Raw genomic sequence first — 13,217 nt, 5'->3', positions numbered from 1 at the left:
TTAAAAGTTTTCATATGTTTTTTTTTTTTTAGTTTCCAGATGTTATCAGTTCTTTTTAAAGCTACCACAAACCTCATCGAATAAAGTTCCATATCTTTTTATAATAAATCCTGATATTTATAATATCCTTCCATTATAATATCCTTTACCCTTTCCATTATTAGAAAAAAAAATTGTTTTGGAATTTTTGGATATGTAAATTCTAAACACCACATTGTTTCTCATTTACATCCAGTGATGTTAACTAAGCATGCATGATGTAAGTTTCAATGTACATTTATTATTTTAAAATAATTTCAAAACACCTTAGTGATATGAAAAAAAGGATGGTGTTAATGTTGTTTTCCCTTTTTAGAATAATAGATTTGCAATGGCTGTATATTCAGTTTGTTCAGATATCCTAGCGCATAAATTGCCACATGTATTTAAATAGAATAGAACAAAAAGATGACCTGAACTGGAAATGATTTCAGTTAATGACCAATAAAAGGCATGAAAAGATCATTTTATTACTAGAAGAATCATTCATATTTAAAGTGTGTCTCATACTTTCAAATTTGTCTGTTTCAGAAACCTTTTAAGTACACCCTTCCTAAAATTGAAGTCCAAAGAATGTCTATTGAATTATTTTTCTTCTGCCTTTCTCATTAGGTATCAGTAGAAGAATTATTTCATCTGACTTTTGTAATGGTACTTCTTACTGTCAGCAAATGAATATGTTTAATTGTTTAAAATTGTTATACTAAAATTTTGAAGCAAAACCATCACAAGGAAATATGGCTTTTGGGTTAAGGATCAAAATCACTTCATTTCCATTTACTTGTGAAATCCAAAAAGAAGCCACACAGTCAGTATGATGTAGTAATATCCCAAGCAGTGTTTACAAGATGTCCATCTTCTGTAATGTTTTCTTTTCCCGAAATTCCTTCTTGAAGATAGGTACTTCATTTAGAGTTTGTTTTTCCAAAATATAAGTTTTTCCATCGTTAACTTCTTAGGGCTGTTTTTCTGTCACGGTCTTTGGTCTACAAGTGAAAAAAAAACACAGTTTTTTGTCAGCATATGAACATATACATGCTGTTTTATCCAGTGTATACTTATTTACTGCTGAACAGTAGCAGGTTATTGTGGGACCTCAATTCATTCATTAAGAGCCTTAGTGGTTTAACATGGTCTAAAAGAATGGTTCATATAATGCCACCAAAATGTATACATTGATCATTTTAAATTGTTAAATAAAATTTAGACAATAACTAAAAATAACTGTATGTATGCATTTTCAATGCTGTGATTTAACCCCGTCCCCCCAAGATACAGTCTTAAGTAACTATACATAAGTTGAATTTCTTAACTGAGTTCTCACAAAGAAATTCAAACAAAAGGGCCTGCATTATTACAGTGCCCATTACTCAGTGAAAAAGAAGGATACTATAGCTAAGACTCGGCACTGTTAGCCAGAATGGTTTGGTCTTTCAGGTAGAAGTGTTTGTAGCTGTCCTTAAGTGCCTACCTACAGTGTCTTGGCACATGTTTTAAGAACATAGACTGTATTCATTGGTGCCAGTGTGTGCTGCTTTATTAAAGAATCAAGCAAATCGAGTGCATATAAAATGTGTGACATCACTTCATGAAGAACCAACAGAATACAATTTAAAATGGTAATCACCTATGCTATGGGATGGAAGTGAAACTAATTCTACAAATTGTGCTTTATTGCATGTTTCTAAATGTAACACTTTGCAGTATTTATAAGCATTGCACTCCTTTATTTATTTATACTCCTATTTATGTGGTCACCTCTGCTGCTCTTACTTTAATTCACTGTTACAATAATAATGGAAGCTAATTGGTACACACACACACACACACACACAGGTGTACTATGAGTAGCACTAAGTTAACATTTCTCATAACTACACACCCTCTTGTTTAGTGACATATATCCCACATTGTGGGCCAATTAAACTCCTTGGTTCAGTCATTGGGTGCCATTCTGTTTTTTGTCCTTTTAATCTCCAAATTTATTTAGCATTACACAGGTGCATGCAGTTCATTGCAGTTATCATTAATGTATGAATTTAATGTGCCATTTATAGTAATGGGGAAACTCTTTAAGACAGTGGGTGTGTATGCATGCAAGTACAGTAGTGGCCAACTTCGATCCTGGAGAGCCAACAGTAGCTGCAGGTTTTCATTCTAACCATTTTACTATTTAGTGACTAGTTTTTGCAGCTAATTAACTTGGCTTTCTTTAATTTTTATTGACTTTCTATTTAAGACTCCCCTTAATTGTTTTGTTGTTACCTTAATTAGTGAGGCAATAATCAGCTATAAAATAATCCAACACATAACTAGCTGGCCTGTGTCCATCATAAAATTCTCAGAAATGTTGATCTGCTCAGGTCCACAAAACATTTTTACAGTGCTCTTTGAAAAATCAAAATTAATGGTTTTGAAAATGTCTGCTGTGGAAGACAGAGACCACCAACAAGCCGTGGAATTAAATAAAGTGCTTCATTAACAGCAAGAAGTGGCTTTTAATTAAGGAACTGGTTAGAGTGAAATTTTGTTTTTAGACAAAAGGCTTGACTTAGCTGGTCATCTATTGACTAATTTCACATCTTATTTTTGTTTTGCTGCCTTGCATGGAAAAAAGCAATTTGGAGAACTGAGTCTTAAAAAACAAAACAAAATAATGAGTAAATAACTCGGTTAACAACATAGATTGGTCACTGATTTAAAAGTGTCAGGAAGGAAAACCTGCTGCCCTCCAGGTTCAGAGTTGGACATCCCTGGTGTAGTACATAGCTGCATGAAAAAGTAGAGTTACATCATGGAATTCTTTCAGGTATACTGGAATTTTATCCATTTCCTCACTTAGAAATTAACTTCTTTTACTTTTAATCCTAATGTGATATTGTTGAGTTTGGGAAAATACCATTTTGTGGTACACTGTGAATAGTACAGTTTTTGTTAAAGAAAAATCATTTGTAGACTTAAATCAGGTGTTCAAGAATAGACAACTGTGGACTTTGCAGGAGTACAAGTGAATTGTTATTAAGGAGCTGTAATTTTTATTTAGATTACCAAGTCAACTCTGAAAATGATGCTCAACTGATAGTGAACTGCAGCACTGTTTATATTTTATGTTGCAAAGAATTTAGCGAATGCTAAGGTAGTCTTAATTTATTAACAGTCAGACCAAAAAAGATGAAGCTTCTCTCCTGAGCACTAACTGAAGCTCTTGTCTTTAACAGACATTATATACACACAGTTATTTATTGTGTGTATACAAATATGTCACAGGCATCCTGTAACACTGTGCATCTTGTATGAATGTGCAGTATCTATATGCAGATGTACTGCATATCATACCATGTGTTTTAATAATGCACAGGGTATCAGCAGGCCTGTGCCAGAAGGTATTTGGCTTTTGATTATTTATCAGTTTTTAAATTAACCTCTCTTCTTTGATAGATGCAAACAGTTTATTAGACTGTATTTTCTTAAAGACCAGGTTGTCTGGCCAGGAAATGCAGTTTGGAAACCGTTAGTCAGATTTTCCGTTCTCACCTTTTTCCTTTGTGTGCACCTGGCTTGCATTACTTCTTGTGCTCTGGTGAGAATGAGAGTAATTGGAATGTCATTGTTTCCTCTAGTTCTGTGTGTGATGTTGGTTGCCATTCCCAGACAAAATGTGCCTTTGCCTTGGTGAAATAGAATCTTTAATAATTTTGATTGTTTTGAATTGTCACAGATTTCCCAGCTGTTCCATTCACTTCAGCTGACCTATCTTAAAGTGTATTTTTGACAAGAGTAAATTTTCTTCTTTTTTGCAGGTATTCTGTTAAAAAGTAGAAATTGTGCTTCAATCTAGTCTTGCCAGTGTATATACTGGTACCTGTTATACTTCACCATATACTGCTGGCAAAAATGTATGAATAATCAATTAGCTCTCTAGTAATTTTGCATAACATAACAGCATAAAATTCTCAAATTCACTTGTACTGGATCCAATTTTTAAATCCACCTGCAGTGGATGTAAGACAGAAAACAACTCCCAGTAGGGGTACATGAGCCTATTCATTGCCACACATCCACACTCACACAAGGCCAAATTGGAATCATTAGTTAATCAAATCTGCACATCTTTGGAGTGTGGTTGAAAAAGTGGGATTCCCTACAGAAAAACCCCACACAGAAATAGGGAAAGTGTGCAGACTCTAAGCTCACAAAAACTGGGTGTAGGATTCAAATCCAGGAGGCTAGATCCATGAGATAGCTATGCTAATTACTGCACCTCCATGCCATCCACAATATGAAATAGTTATATATACCAAAGAACAACTCCCATATTGCTTGCCAAACATTTCATTTCTTAGCTGCCTTTAGATAAATTGATTTTATAAAAAAAAAAAAAAAAACAATAAATGAAGGTTAATTCTGCACCGTCATGCCAATGTTACTGTTTTTATCTAACGCTAATACAGTATTATAGCCAGTAATTCTCTGTCTCTGACATGAAATATTCTGGAACAGCACCTGTGAATCCCCCGTTTTAAGTATGTTCAGACTGATATTTGAAAGAGGTGTCCAGATGTCTCAGTGCTGGAGCAATAATAAATAATTCTTCTAAGTTTAATACAATTTAAGCTTAAGGAATTCAAGCAGGTTTTTGTTGGTCAGTATCGGGACAACCAATAATTTGAACCTATTGACCTAAAATATTCAGTACATTAACATAAGGTCAAAAAGTGCAGTGGGTATTGGTTAAAACCATAAGAGGTTACCAAGTACTCATGATGTTTGGATGCTGTATTAAATTGTCTTCTACTTCCCTGATTTTTTCTAAAATATGTCATGTTAAATCAAATTTGGTGAATATTATTGAATGACTGACATGATCCACTTATGACAGTATTAATGAAAAAAATTAACTTGTTTTGATTGTTTTTTATTTAATCCTTATATTCAGTACCCTGCCATAGTTTGCCATTCCTTTTTTCTACAAACACAAATCCTGCTCTAGTTGGGCTAATAGACTGTCTAGTACATTAAAAACAATTATCCAAATTATCTTGTTTATAACTGCTCATAGGTATGATTTCTGGCCTAGACTGTGAATACTAGTTTTAGGTAAATTTGCCCCTAGAAGCCAGTCTACACCATACACAGTCATGCTGTCTATGAGGTGGTCAATGTGAATGTCTTCTCACATTCTCCAGATAGATGGATAGATGTAGAACTGTCTGTTTACCTGCTTTTCTTGGAGAGAGGGATACATGATAGTTTAACCCCTTTTTTTGCTTCATTGTAACACAAACCTGCTATAAAATCAAGCATTTTAAGGCATATCATACTGTGTGACTTTTCCAGCAATTTCCAGTAGCAAACTGTATTATTTGCATACTGTTAATGAGTCTCCAGTGACCACCAGTCATGTTTTTTTTTAATATCATAAACTACTTGGTTAGGCCAGTCTGTGACTCACTCCAACAAAATCAAACTTGTATTAAGTTGTAGGGATCAGCTTTTGTGTTCAAGGGCTGACAGCTAAACACTGCTCGCTTGAAAATATGATGCAACAAAGATAAAAAAAAAAAAAGAACATGAGTGTCCGGCCTGCACAAATAGAGAGGAGTACCTATTTGATGTCTTTGGTTTGTCTTACTACGACAGAATTTGAAAGGGAAAATAAAAGAGCAAAGATTGTGGGTGAACTTACCATACCTGCAAGCCTTCTTAAAGGCCCCTTCTCTGTCAGGTAGCATGTTATTGGCTGTCAGAATGTGGCAACCTGCCAATACTTTGGAAATCTGCAACTGTCTTGGGAAGTCTTCACGGAGTCCTAATTTGTCATCACCTGCAATCAATCGTTGTGTTTTCTGAACTCATCAAGGCAACAAGATGTAGGATTTGCATTTATTAAGCCTGACATCCCATCTGACTAAGAGTTGTGTAATGTGCTGATGACTTTCTTATTTTAATGATTTTTTTAATGATGTTTACATTTCTTCCATGCAAAAACCGCTCTTATGGTGTACAAGAATCATCCTTTGGTAAATATTTGAATGTTTATTTAAATCTATATTATGGTCTGTATGATGAAGCCTGTGCTGAAATACCAAGATAAACATTTTATGGTCTTTATTATCTAAGGCATTTAACATGTATTTTGCTTTTGCTTTAGTGTTGTTATTGGTACATTTAAACATCTGGAAGTGAACTTTTCTTGTTTTGGTAATTAACTGTTACAGTTTTTAGCTCCTTTATTTGTTAATTGTGATGATTTGATTGATCGGCCACCTATCTAAATTGGCCGATTTTCAATGTGAAAGACTCTTTATCAGTGATCAGTAAATTAGCCAATCACAATTTTTTTTCACAGCAGTTTAGTTGTTGTGCTCCTTTATGCAAGGTATTATGTTAGTAGTCATTTTTTTTGCTGTAACTACCTGTAAACAGAGAGCAGTCAGGCAGACTTTACCAGGAAAAGAGAAGATTTGAGTATTAGCCTTTATATTAACAACAGTGGAGTAATAAATTGAGAAAAGGGAATAGGAGGAGTCATCCTGGGCAATTAGACAAATGGCAGGAAACGCTCCTGTAATGAGTTCAGACCTTTTTTTTTTTATTTTGACCTTTAATTAAAATGAACACTGCTTGCCTAAGAAACTTTTTTTTTTTTAAATTGTTTCGATTAAATGCGTTTCAGAAGAAGTTAAACAATACGAATGCTTACAATTAAGAAAATTAAAGCATTTTATTTTGTTTAATGACATATGTTTTCTGGATAAATATCTTCTCTACATATTTTATTGGTTTAAAATAGTATTATTATAAGGGAATTTTATTTATTTTAGTATTTTTATGGTCACTGAACAATGAGCCTGCAGAATTTCATTTTGTTAATAAAAAAACAAACAGGTGACACCTGTAGTCAGTAGTTTAATTAAAAAATACCAAAGTTAAATCTTTTTTTTAACAGTATAGAACATAATGCTTGTGCATGTCTGGTTATGCAGGAGCATATTGTCAAAGTTTTTTTTTTAAGAGATAAAATCTCTGAATCAGTCCATCCAGTAACATGGTATCAGTGATCAGTATCAGCCCTAAAAATACCTGATCAGAGCATCCCTATTTGTTTTTGTTTTTTTTAAAAAGTAAACAGAGCATCTCACTTTTCACATATAAAAGTTACTTCAGGTAGTTGCTAAGTAATGTATTGTGGAATAAAATGGAAGAAGTGTATAAACTATTGCCTTTTTTAAAGTAAGGAACAGGTGTTACTTCTGAAATTTAAGGCAGAGTGGTTTTCAGTGTGTTTAGTTGAGTTTGTAAAGAAGAGTATGCCATCCCATTTTTACCAACCAGTTTTGTGTTTTATTATTATTGTCTTGTGAGATGCTTTAAGATCAGGTTTATTACAAAACTATCTTAGCTTGGTTGTTTACAGTATAATCTTAACATGGATTTAGCTTTCTAAGATTTTACAACATAATATAAAGACTTGAAATATTACACTTTGCATGGTGTGTGATGGAGTGCTTTTTTCTTATGGTACAAGAAATGTCTTCTGAGCATTCACTATGGCATGCAGTGGTGTAAGAAAGAGGAATACATTGCTTTCACTCACTGCAGCATTTGATGGTGCAAAAAAAGAAAAAAAGAGAAATTTACGCCTCCTGTACTCTTGCTCCATCTCACCTATAGCAAACCTAAGAAGCAGTAAGGTCTCGTCTTCCTGCATCTTCGCTCTATCATTCTCTGCATACATTTTATAATGTGTAAATCTCACCTTTTTTATGGAAAAAAACCCTGCTCTAACTCTGGTTGTATTAGAGTTGCGCAACATGCCAGGTCTGTATAAGCGCAAAGCCTGAGTGGCTAGTAAATAACATTGATATATAAGGGTCAGCTCTATTTTAAGGTATTGATGCTTTTATTATGTATCTCAGACATTAATGTATAAGCATAATATACACATTAACCATAAAACCACATTCATTAATTGTTAGGACAAATACAAGTGTTAGTCTACAGTTATTTCACTGTCCACAATTTTTTCCCTTGGTCACTAGGAGGATATCCCTCACATAAGATATGGTTCTACAGTATTTTGTGTTCCTTTAGACTGTGTTCAGCATTGTTTAATTTCAGATTGATTAACAGATTATGAAAGTTGTTTGTTTTTTTCCTTTAGCATCTGTATTATAATAATCATGTACATTCCCATCATATAATATGTATTTGCTTATTTTACTTAGAGGAATAAGATGTCAGTTGAGCTGGCACAAGAATTTTTAGTCTAGCATAAGATATTGTAAAAGTGGTTTGGCATTTCCATGGTATCCCCAACTGTATTGCAAAGGAAACTAGAACTCAAAATCAGAAATGGTATGGAGTAGATTTTATTTTTTGTGGTTTACTTGTGTATTATTAAACATTGAACAATTTTATTGAAAGAAGTTCAGATCAATTTAATGCAACATTTACATTTTTCGGTAGTATCAAGTTAATTCTAGTAAAGTCTTATTTTAAATGTTAATTTCCATTCAATTATTTGTTTTCTAATTATGGTTGCATTATGTTCTCTAGAGGTATTTGTTCAAAAATGTATTTCAGCTTTGTTTACCTTTCGTTTCATACATGCAGTTAAGAATTTCATTGTACTCTACATTTGGCAATACTAATATCACTACTACTACTTGCTGGCATGTGTTTTTTAAGTAAATGTATTGTTGGTCAGATTTTGGATCTAGCTCTGTCTATACAAAGGTGTAGTTTTAATACAATGTAATATGCCAAAGAAATCTTTTATAATGCATTTAAATTTTACATTTTTTTTTAATGTTTGATGCAAATTAAATACATGTATGTATCTTCTTGTTCTTTTTATACTGAAGGTGAATTTTACCATTTTAAAAACTTTCGCTCCTATAATTTATGTATTTGCATTTAGAAGTATAAGACAGTGGGGCCTACAATTTATTCTGGCGGTAGACGTAGTTTTGATTTGTTAAACTGAATCTAAATTATGTTTTGACTTTCATTCACAAGTAGTTTAAACTATTTGTTAAAAATGCAGTGAATTTAGAAATTTGAACTGCTGTTTGAAATTTTCCTTCTTTATTTATTTTATTATATATTGAGTGTAATGTGATTAACTTTACAGCCTATGAATTAAAATATTCAAAAGTCAGTGGAAGGTGATCTAATTTGTGTCTTCTGACAAATTTTGCATTGGGTATTTTTAATTTAAACAACCATTGCATGCTCACAGCAAGAACTTGGCTTTTGTATCTTGATAGATTTAACTTCATATTTGACTTTGTCTGTTCCTACTAAAAATAGTAGTATATTTATTTCCACAAAACAGTAGCCTTTAGCGATGATAATTTTATTTTTGTATTCAGAACTAGAACATTTCTTTTTTAACGTAAAATTTAAATAGATAATATAATAAAGGTCATCTTTTATAAATAGTTACTCTGTGTTGTATACATGAACAGAGATGTAATATTCAGGAAGAAAAGGATGAATAGAACTTCCTTTAAGAACTTGTACTGTATTATGATACTTTATGCACATTTGAAATCTTTTTGTTTTCCATAATAAATATGTAATTGTTTTCTGCTATCCAGACCTGTAGTAAATATTGAATTTGATGTGTAAATTGGAATGCTAACTTTTATGACCAGGGAAGAGTCAATAAAAAAATTTTCGGCATTTAATGTTTTCTTTTACTTGGTATCGTCTTAGCTTTAAACACTCAGACTGTCTTACAGTTGCCATATGTAAAATATAGATACAGTATTTATACTGTTTAAATAGATTTTAGCATGTCGCTTTGTTCAATTTTTACTTTTACTGTGTAATACCAATATTTTTGTGACTAATGATTAGTTTACCTTTATATGAACAATTGTAATACCTGTCTGCACACTTTCCAAGAGCTACCAGACTTCTTTTAATAATTGCAGCTACCTGGTGTTCATAAGTAAATGCTTAATATTGTGAAGTTTTTGCAAAGATTTTTTTTTGTGCTTTTGATTTAATATCTTTGAAATATTATATTAAATACATTGTAAAAAATTATGTTTCAGCTCCCTATTAGTTGAAATTTGGCAGAGATTATTTTCCAGTGTTTTTTCTTTTTGTGTTCTGTATTTATAAGATGTTTAAAGATTGTTTGTGGATTAAGTGTAGCAGTTACTTTATGATTTCACCTAAGTCATTCACTGGTAATTTAAATGGAAATTTGGGCTTATAGTGCTTAACCATGGTGAAGGGTGTTAATATGTGAAAAAATTTTTTAGACAGTGTTTCATTAGTATTTTTTCCATGAAGCTGAAATAATATCTCATGTTTTCATCCCTTCTTAATCCCATATCCTTTGTGTAGAACTGGCAATGATGAAACACAGTGCACATTTGAAACCTGCTTGGGTCAAGGAATGAAATGTAAAATTTAATGTATTCACATTAACTTGGAAACTGTATCTCTTCTACATAAACAGACTGCTGACATTTAATCTTTTAAAGTTCAAGACAAGTATGATTATAACCCTGTGAAATAATGCTTTTAAGTAGACTGAAATTATATCTTTTTTAAATATCAAACCTTTTCTGTGTTTAAAAAAGCATATAAATCTGATGGTAATATTAATTAAGAGTCAACAGTGTGCTTTAGATCTACACAGGATGTAGATTAAAATCATTACATGGTAACCTCCAGGTACGTCAGGGAATACAGCAAATGTTTAAAAGGTCTTTGCATTTATTTTTATGTTTTCTGTGATTTATTTATTTATTTTTAAACAAGATGTCTTGCTCTAGCTGACAGATAATTATAATAATTTGTAAAAAAAAATATATATATATTTTGTTCATATTTAAAATATCATAGAACTAAGTCATTTTCTTGGTAACTATATGTCTTAATGACTGTTTTATGGAAACCATGCATCCACGTTTGCAATCAGAAGATTATTTACATATTTTTATTACTATGTTTGTAACTATTTAATTTCTTCCTTGGAGCCCTTACTAAAGTTCATATGTTTATTCCTGATATGTCCAAAGTTAGAATTTTAGACTTTGTACAATCTCTTACAAGAACAACTTTATGCATATGCATTAAACGTATCCGTTTTACACACATAATATGTATAGGTATATATGCCTGAGAATAGGTCAGCTCTTACATATATGTTTCAAGACTTTAACAAAAGGCAGTTTTCACCTGTGATGAGATTTAACTACAGCAAAGGACTTTGTCTTTTGCAGCCTGCATTTGTATTTCAATTAATATAGGCATAGTTGTTATAATTTCTTCTCTAGTTTTTATGCATGAAAAAATATACTTTATAAGCACTTTAAAAAAATCAATGGAGTCATCAGTCAGGACCACAAGCACTGTGCATATATTTTTTTTCCCTTCATCTTTAATGGTCTAACTTCAAAACTAAGTTAATTGTTGTTCACACTTCAGTGCTTAGAATCCAAATAAACAATTTTATGTGTGATAATATTTCAGTAAATTACTCACCATCTTTCTCTGGTTGCTGAGACAGAAGGTGCAGATCTGTTTTGGCTGTGAGTTCTCACTGTCTCTTCCAGGACTACTGTGATGATAAAAGGAGGTGGTGGTGTGGCAGGGTTGCCCATCTCCACATGCTTCTCCAACCAGTAACACGTTTCCTAGGTGAGAGATGTAACTGGAAGCCAAACGCAATGTTTCAATCTTTGAGAGCTTACGGTCAGCTGGCTCTGTGGGAATAAGAGTCCTTAGTGCTGTGAATGCCGTGTTGACACTATTTGTACGGTCTCGTTCACGTGCATTTGCTGCGCTCCTTTGTCGTATGTCACCTGACATATGCTGAGAATCTCTCCGACTCCCGGACTTCCTTTTACTTCCAACTTTCAGCTCGTATCCCGATGCATCCATGTGAAAAGATTTGTCATCAGAACCTGAGCTCTCGCTACCATTCTCCTCATCCTCTGACATCATGTTAATCTCAGAATAGAGAAACCTGCTGTGAGCTGAACGAAGCATAGCATAGGACATGTTTATAAAAAGTTCCCTTATCAAGAAAAGTAGAAAGAAAAAAGCCTTTTTGGTAGATTTTACATATGAATGTCTATATACTGTAATGCTAAACTTAGAATATACTAAAGGCAAAAATACTGGGAAGCAGTGTATTTCAAACATACACACATGCTTTAAGAAATCTTCTTTCAAAATCTTTGCCTCCACTTTTCTGAGAGATTCCTTATAAGAGTTGCAGTGTCCCTTTTTGTGTTTTAGAATAGTTATTAAGTAAAAGTTATTCCTACTTTGCACATGCACGTGTGATTTCTGTCTGAGTGTTTCAGTATGGTTTGACTTTATAGCCTGTGGGAGTGTCTGGTAAGCCTTCTCCCCCTTTTGAATACATATGCAAATCCCACAGCCTGCTGGCTGGAACCTGGCATATTAGCTGTGCTACTAGTAATAGTTTTTAACCCTATAGTGGCTTGCAGTAGTACTTAAGTGTAGAAGTTGTGTTCAGGATATTTTAGCAAACCGTGCTGTCCATTCAGAATTTTTTTCTCCTTGCATGTCCTTTGTGAGGGCTAAGAGCGTAGTAAAGCCATCATGTCATGCAATTCTTGAAATGCTGGTTAAGATGGCAGAATCCCTTGATGATCACAGCTGGTGGGGTGAATCAGAGGATTGTCTTCTGTGTTTATGTGTGCTTTTTTCCTTTGTGGGCTATAGTTTGACTCCACACACTAAACTGCATGACCAAACCTTTCCAGCTGCAGTTAAAAACATTAAAGCATTAACCCATTAAAATCTGACCTGAATTCCGTCTTTCATGAGCCAACTGCTGAAAATGTGCTTTTTTATGTTTGTAGCCCCCTTCCTTTTTTCCCCAAATCAATGAAATCTAATAGTTATACTATAATGTGGCAGTGATTTCTAAAATTATTAATCTTTTTAACCCTTTTATGTTGAAATGTACAGACTACAGAAGAGCATATTTTATTTGCTTAATTTTTTAAAGCTAAATTTCTGATGAATTGTTTATTTCAAACATTACCTTGCATCATTTATTTTTTGTGTAAGTAAGATGAATATGTGAGGAGGTTCAACAGCAAAACACTTGAGATGTATACTAAGACCACTTAAAGAACCTAGGTTTGACTCCTGGATTTTGAGTAGATTCTCGG

The 13,217-nt window shown here is 32.9% G+C and overlaps 2 protein-coding genes across 2 annotated transcripts in view; one reads left to right on the top strand and one right to left on the bottom strand.

Moving 5' to 3' along the window:
* Positions 1-13,217, top strand: part of bop1 (BOP1 ribosomal biogenesis factor) — a 163,349-nt gene that overhangs the window by 88,587 nt on the left and 61,545 nt on the right. The gene's annotated exons all lie outside the window — the stretch shown is intronic.
* scxa (scleraxis bHLH transcription factor a) lies at positions 468-12,424 on the bottom strand. Its single transcript, XM_039737402.1, has 2 exons — positions 11,551-12,424; positions 468-1,025 (listed from the first exon to the last, which is right to left on the bottom strand). Exons 1-2 carry the CDS (start codon positions 12,211-12,213, stop codon positions 987-989), a joined length of 702 nt encoding a protein of 233 aa, XP_039593336.1. The 5' UTR covers positions 12,214-12,424; the 3' UTR covers positions 468-986.

Source organism: Polypterus senegalus, chromosome 15 (assembly GCF_016835505.1).
Source record: "Polypterus senegalus isolate Bchr_013 chromosome 15, ASM1683550v1, whole genome shotgun sequence".
NCBI classification, from domain to species: Eukaryota; Metazoa; Chordata; class Cladistia; order Polypteriformes; family Polypteridae; genus Polypterus; species Polypterus senegalus.
This window is presented reverse-complemented; position numbering and strand designations above follow the sequence as displayed.

Bases quoted from the DNA above. Each gene is read 5' to 3' on its own strand.
- scxa (XM_039737402.1), bottom strand. From the start codon at position 12,213: ATGTTTGAAATACACTGCTTCCCAGTATTTTTGCCTTTAGTATATTCT. The intron at 1,026-11,550 runs GTGAGTAATTTA...TTTCACTTGTAG, and splicing joins TCAGCAACCAGAGAAAGATG to ACCAAAGACCGTGACAGAAA.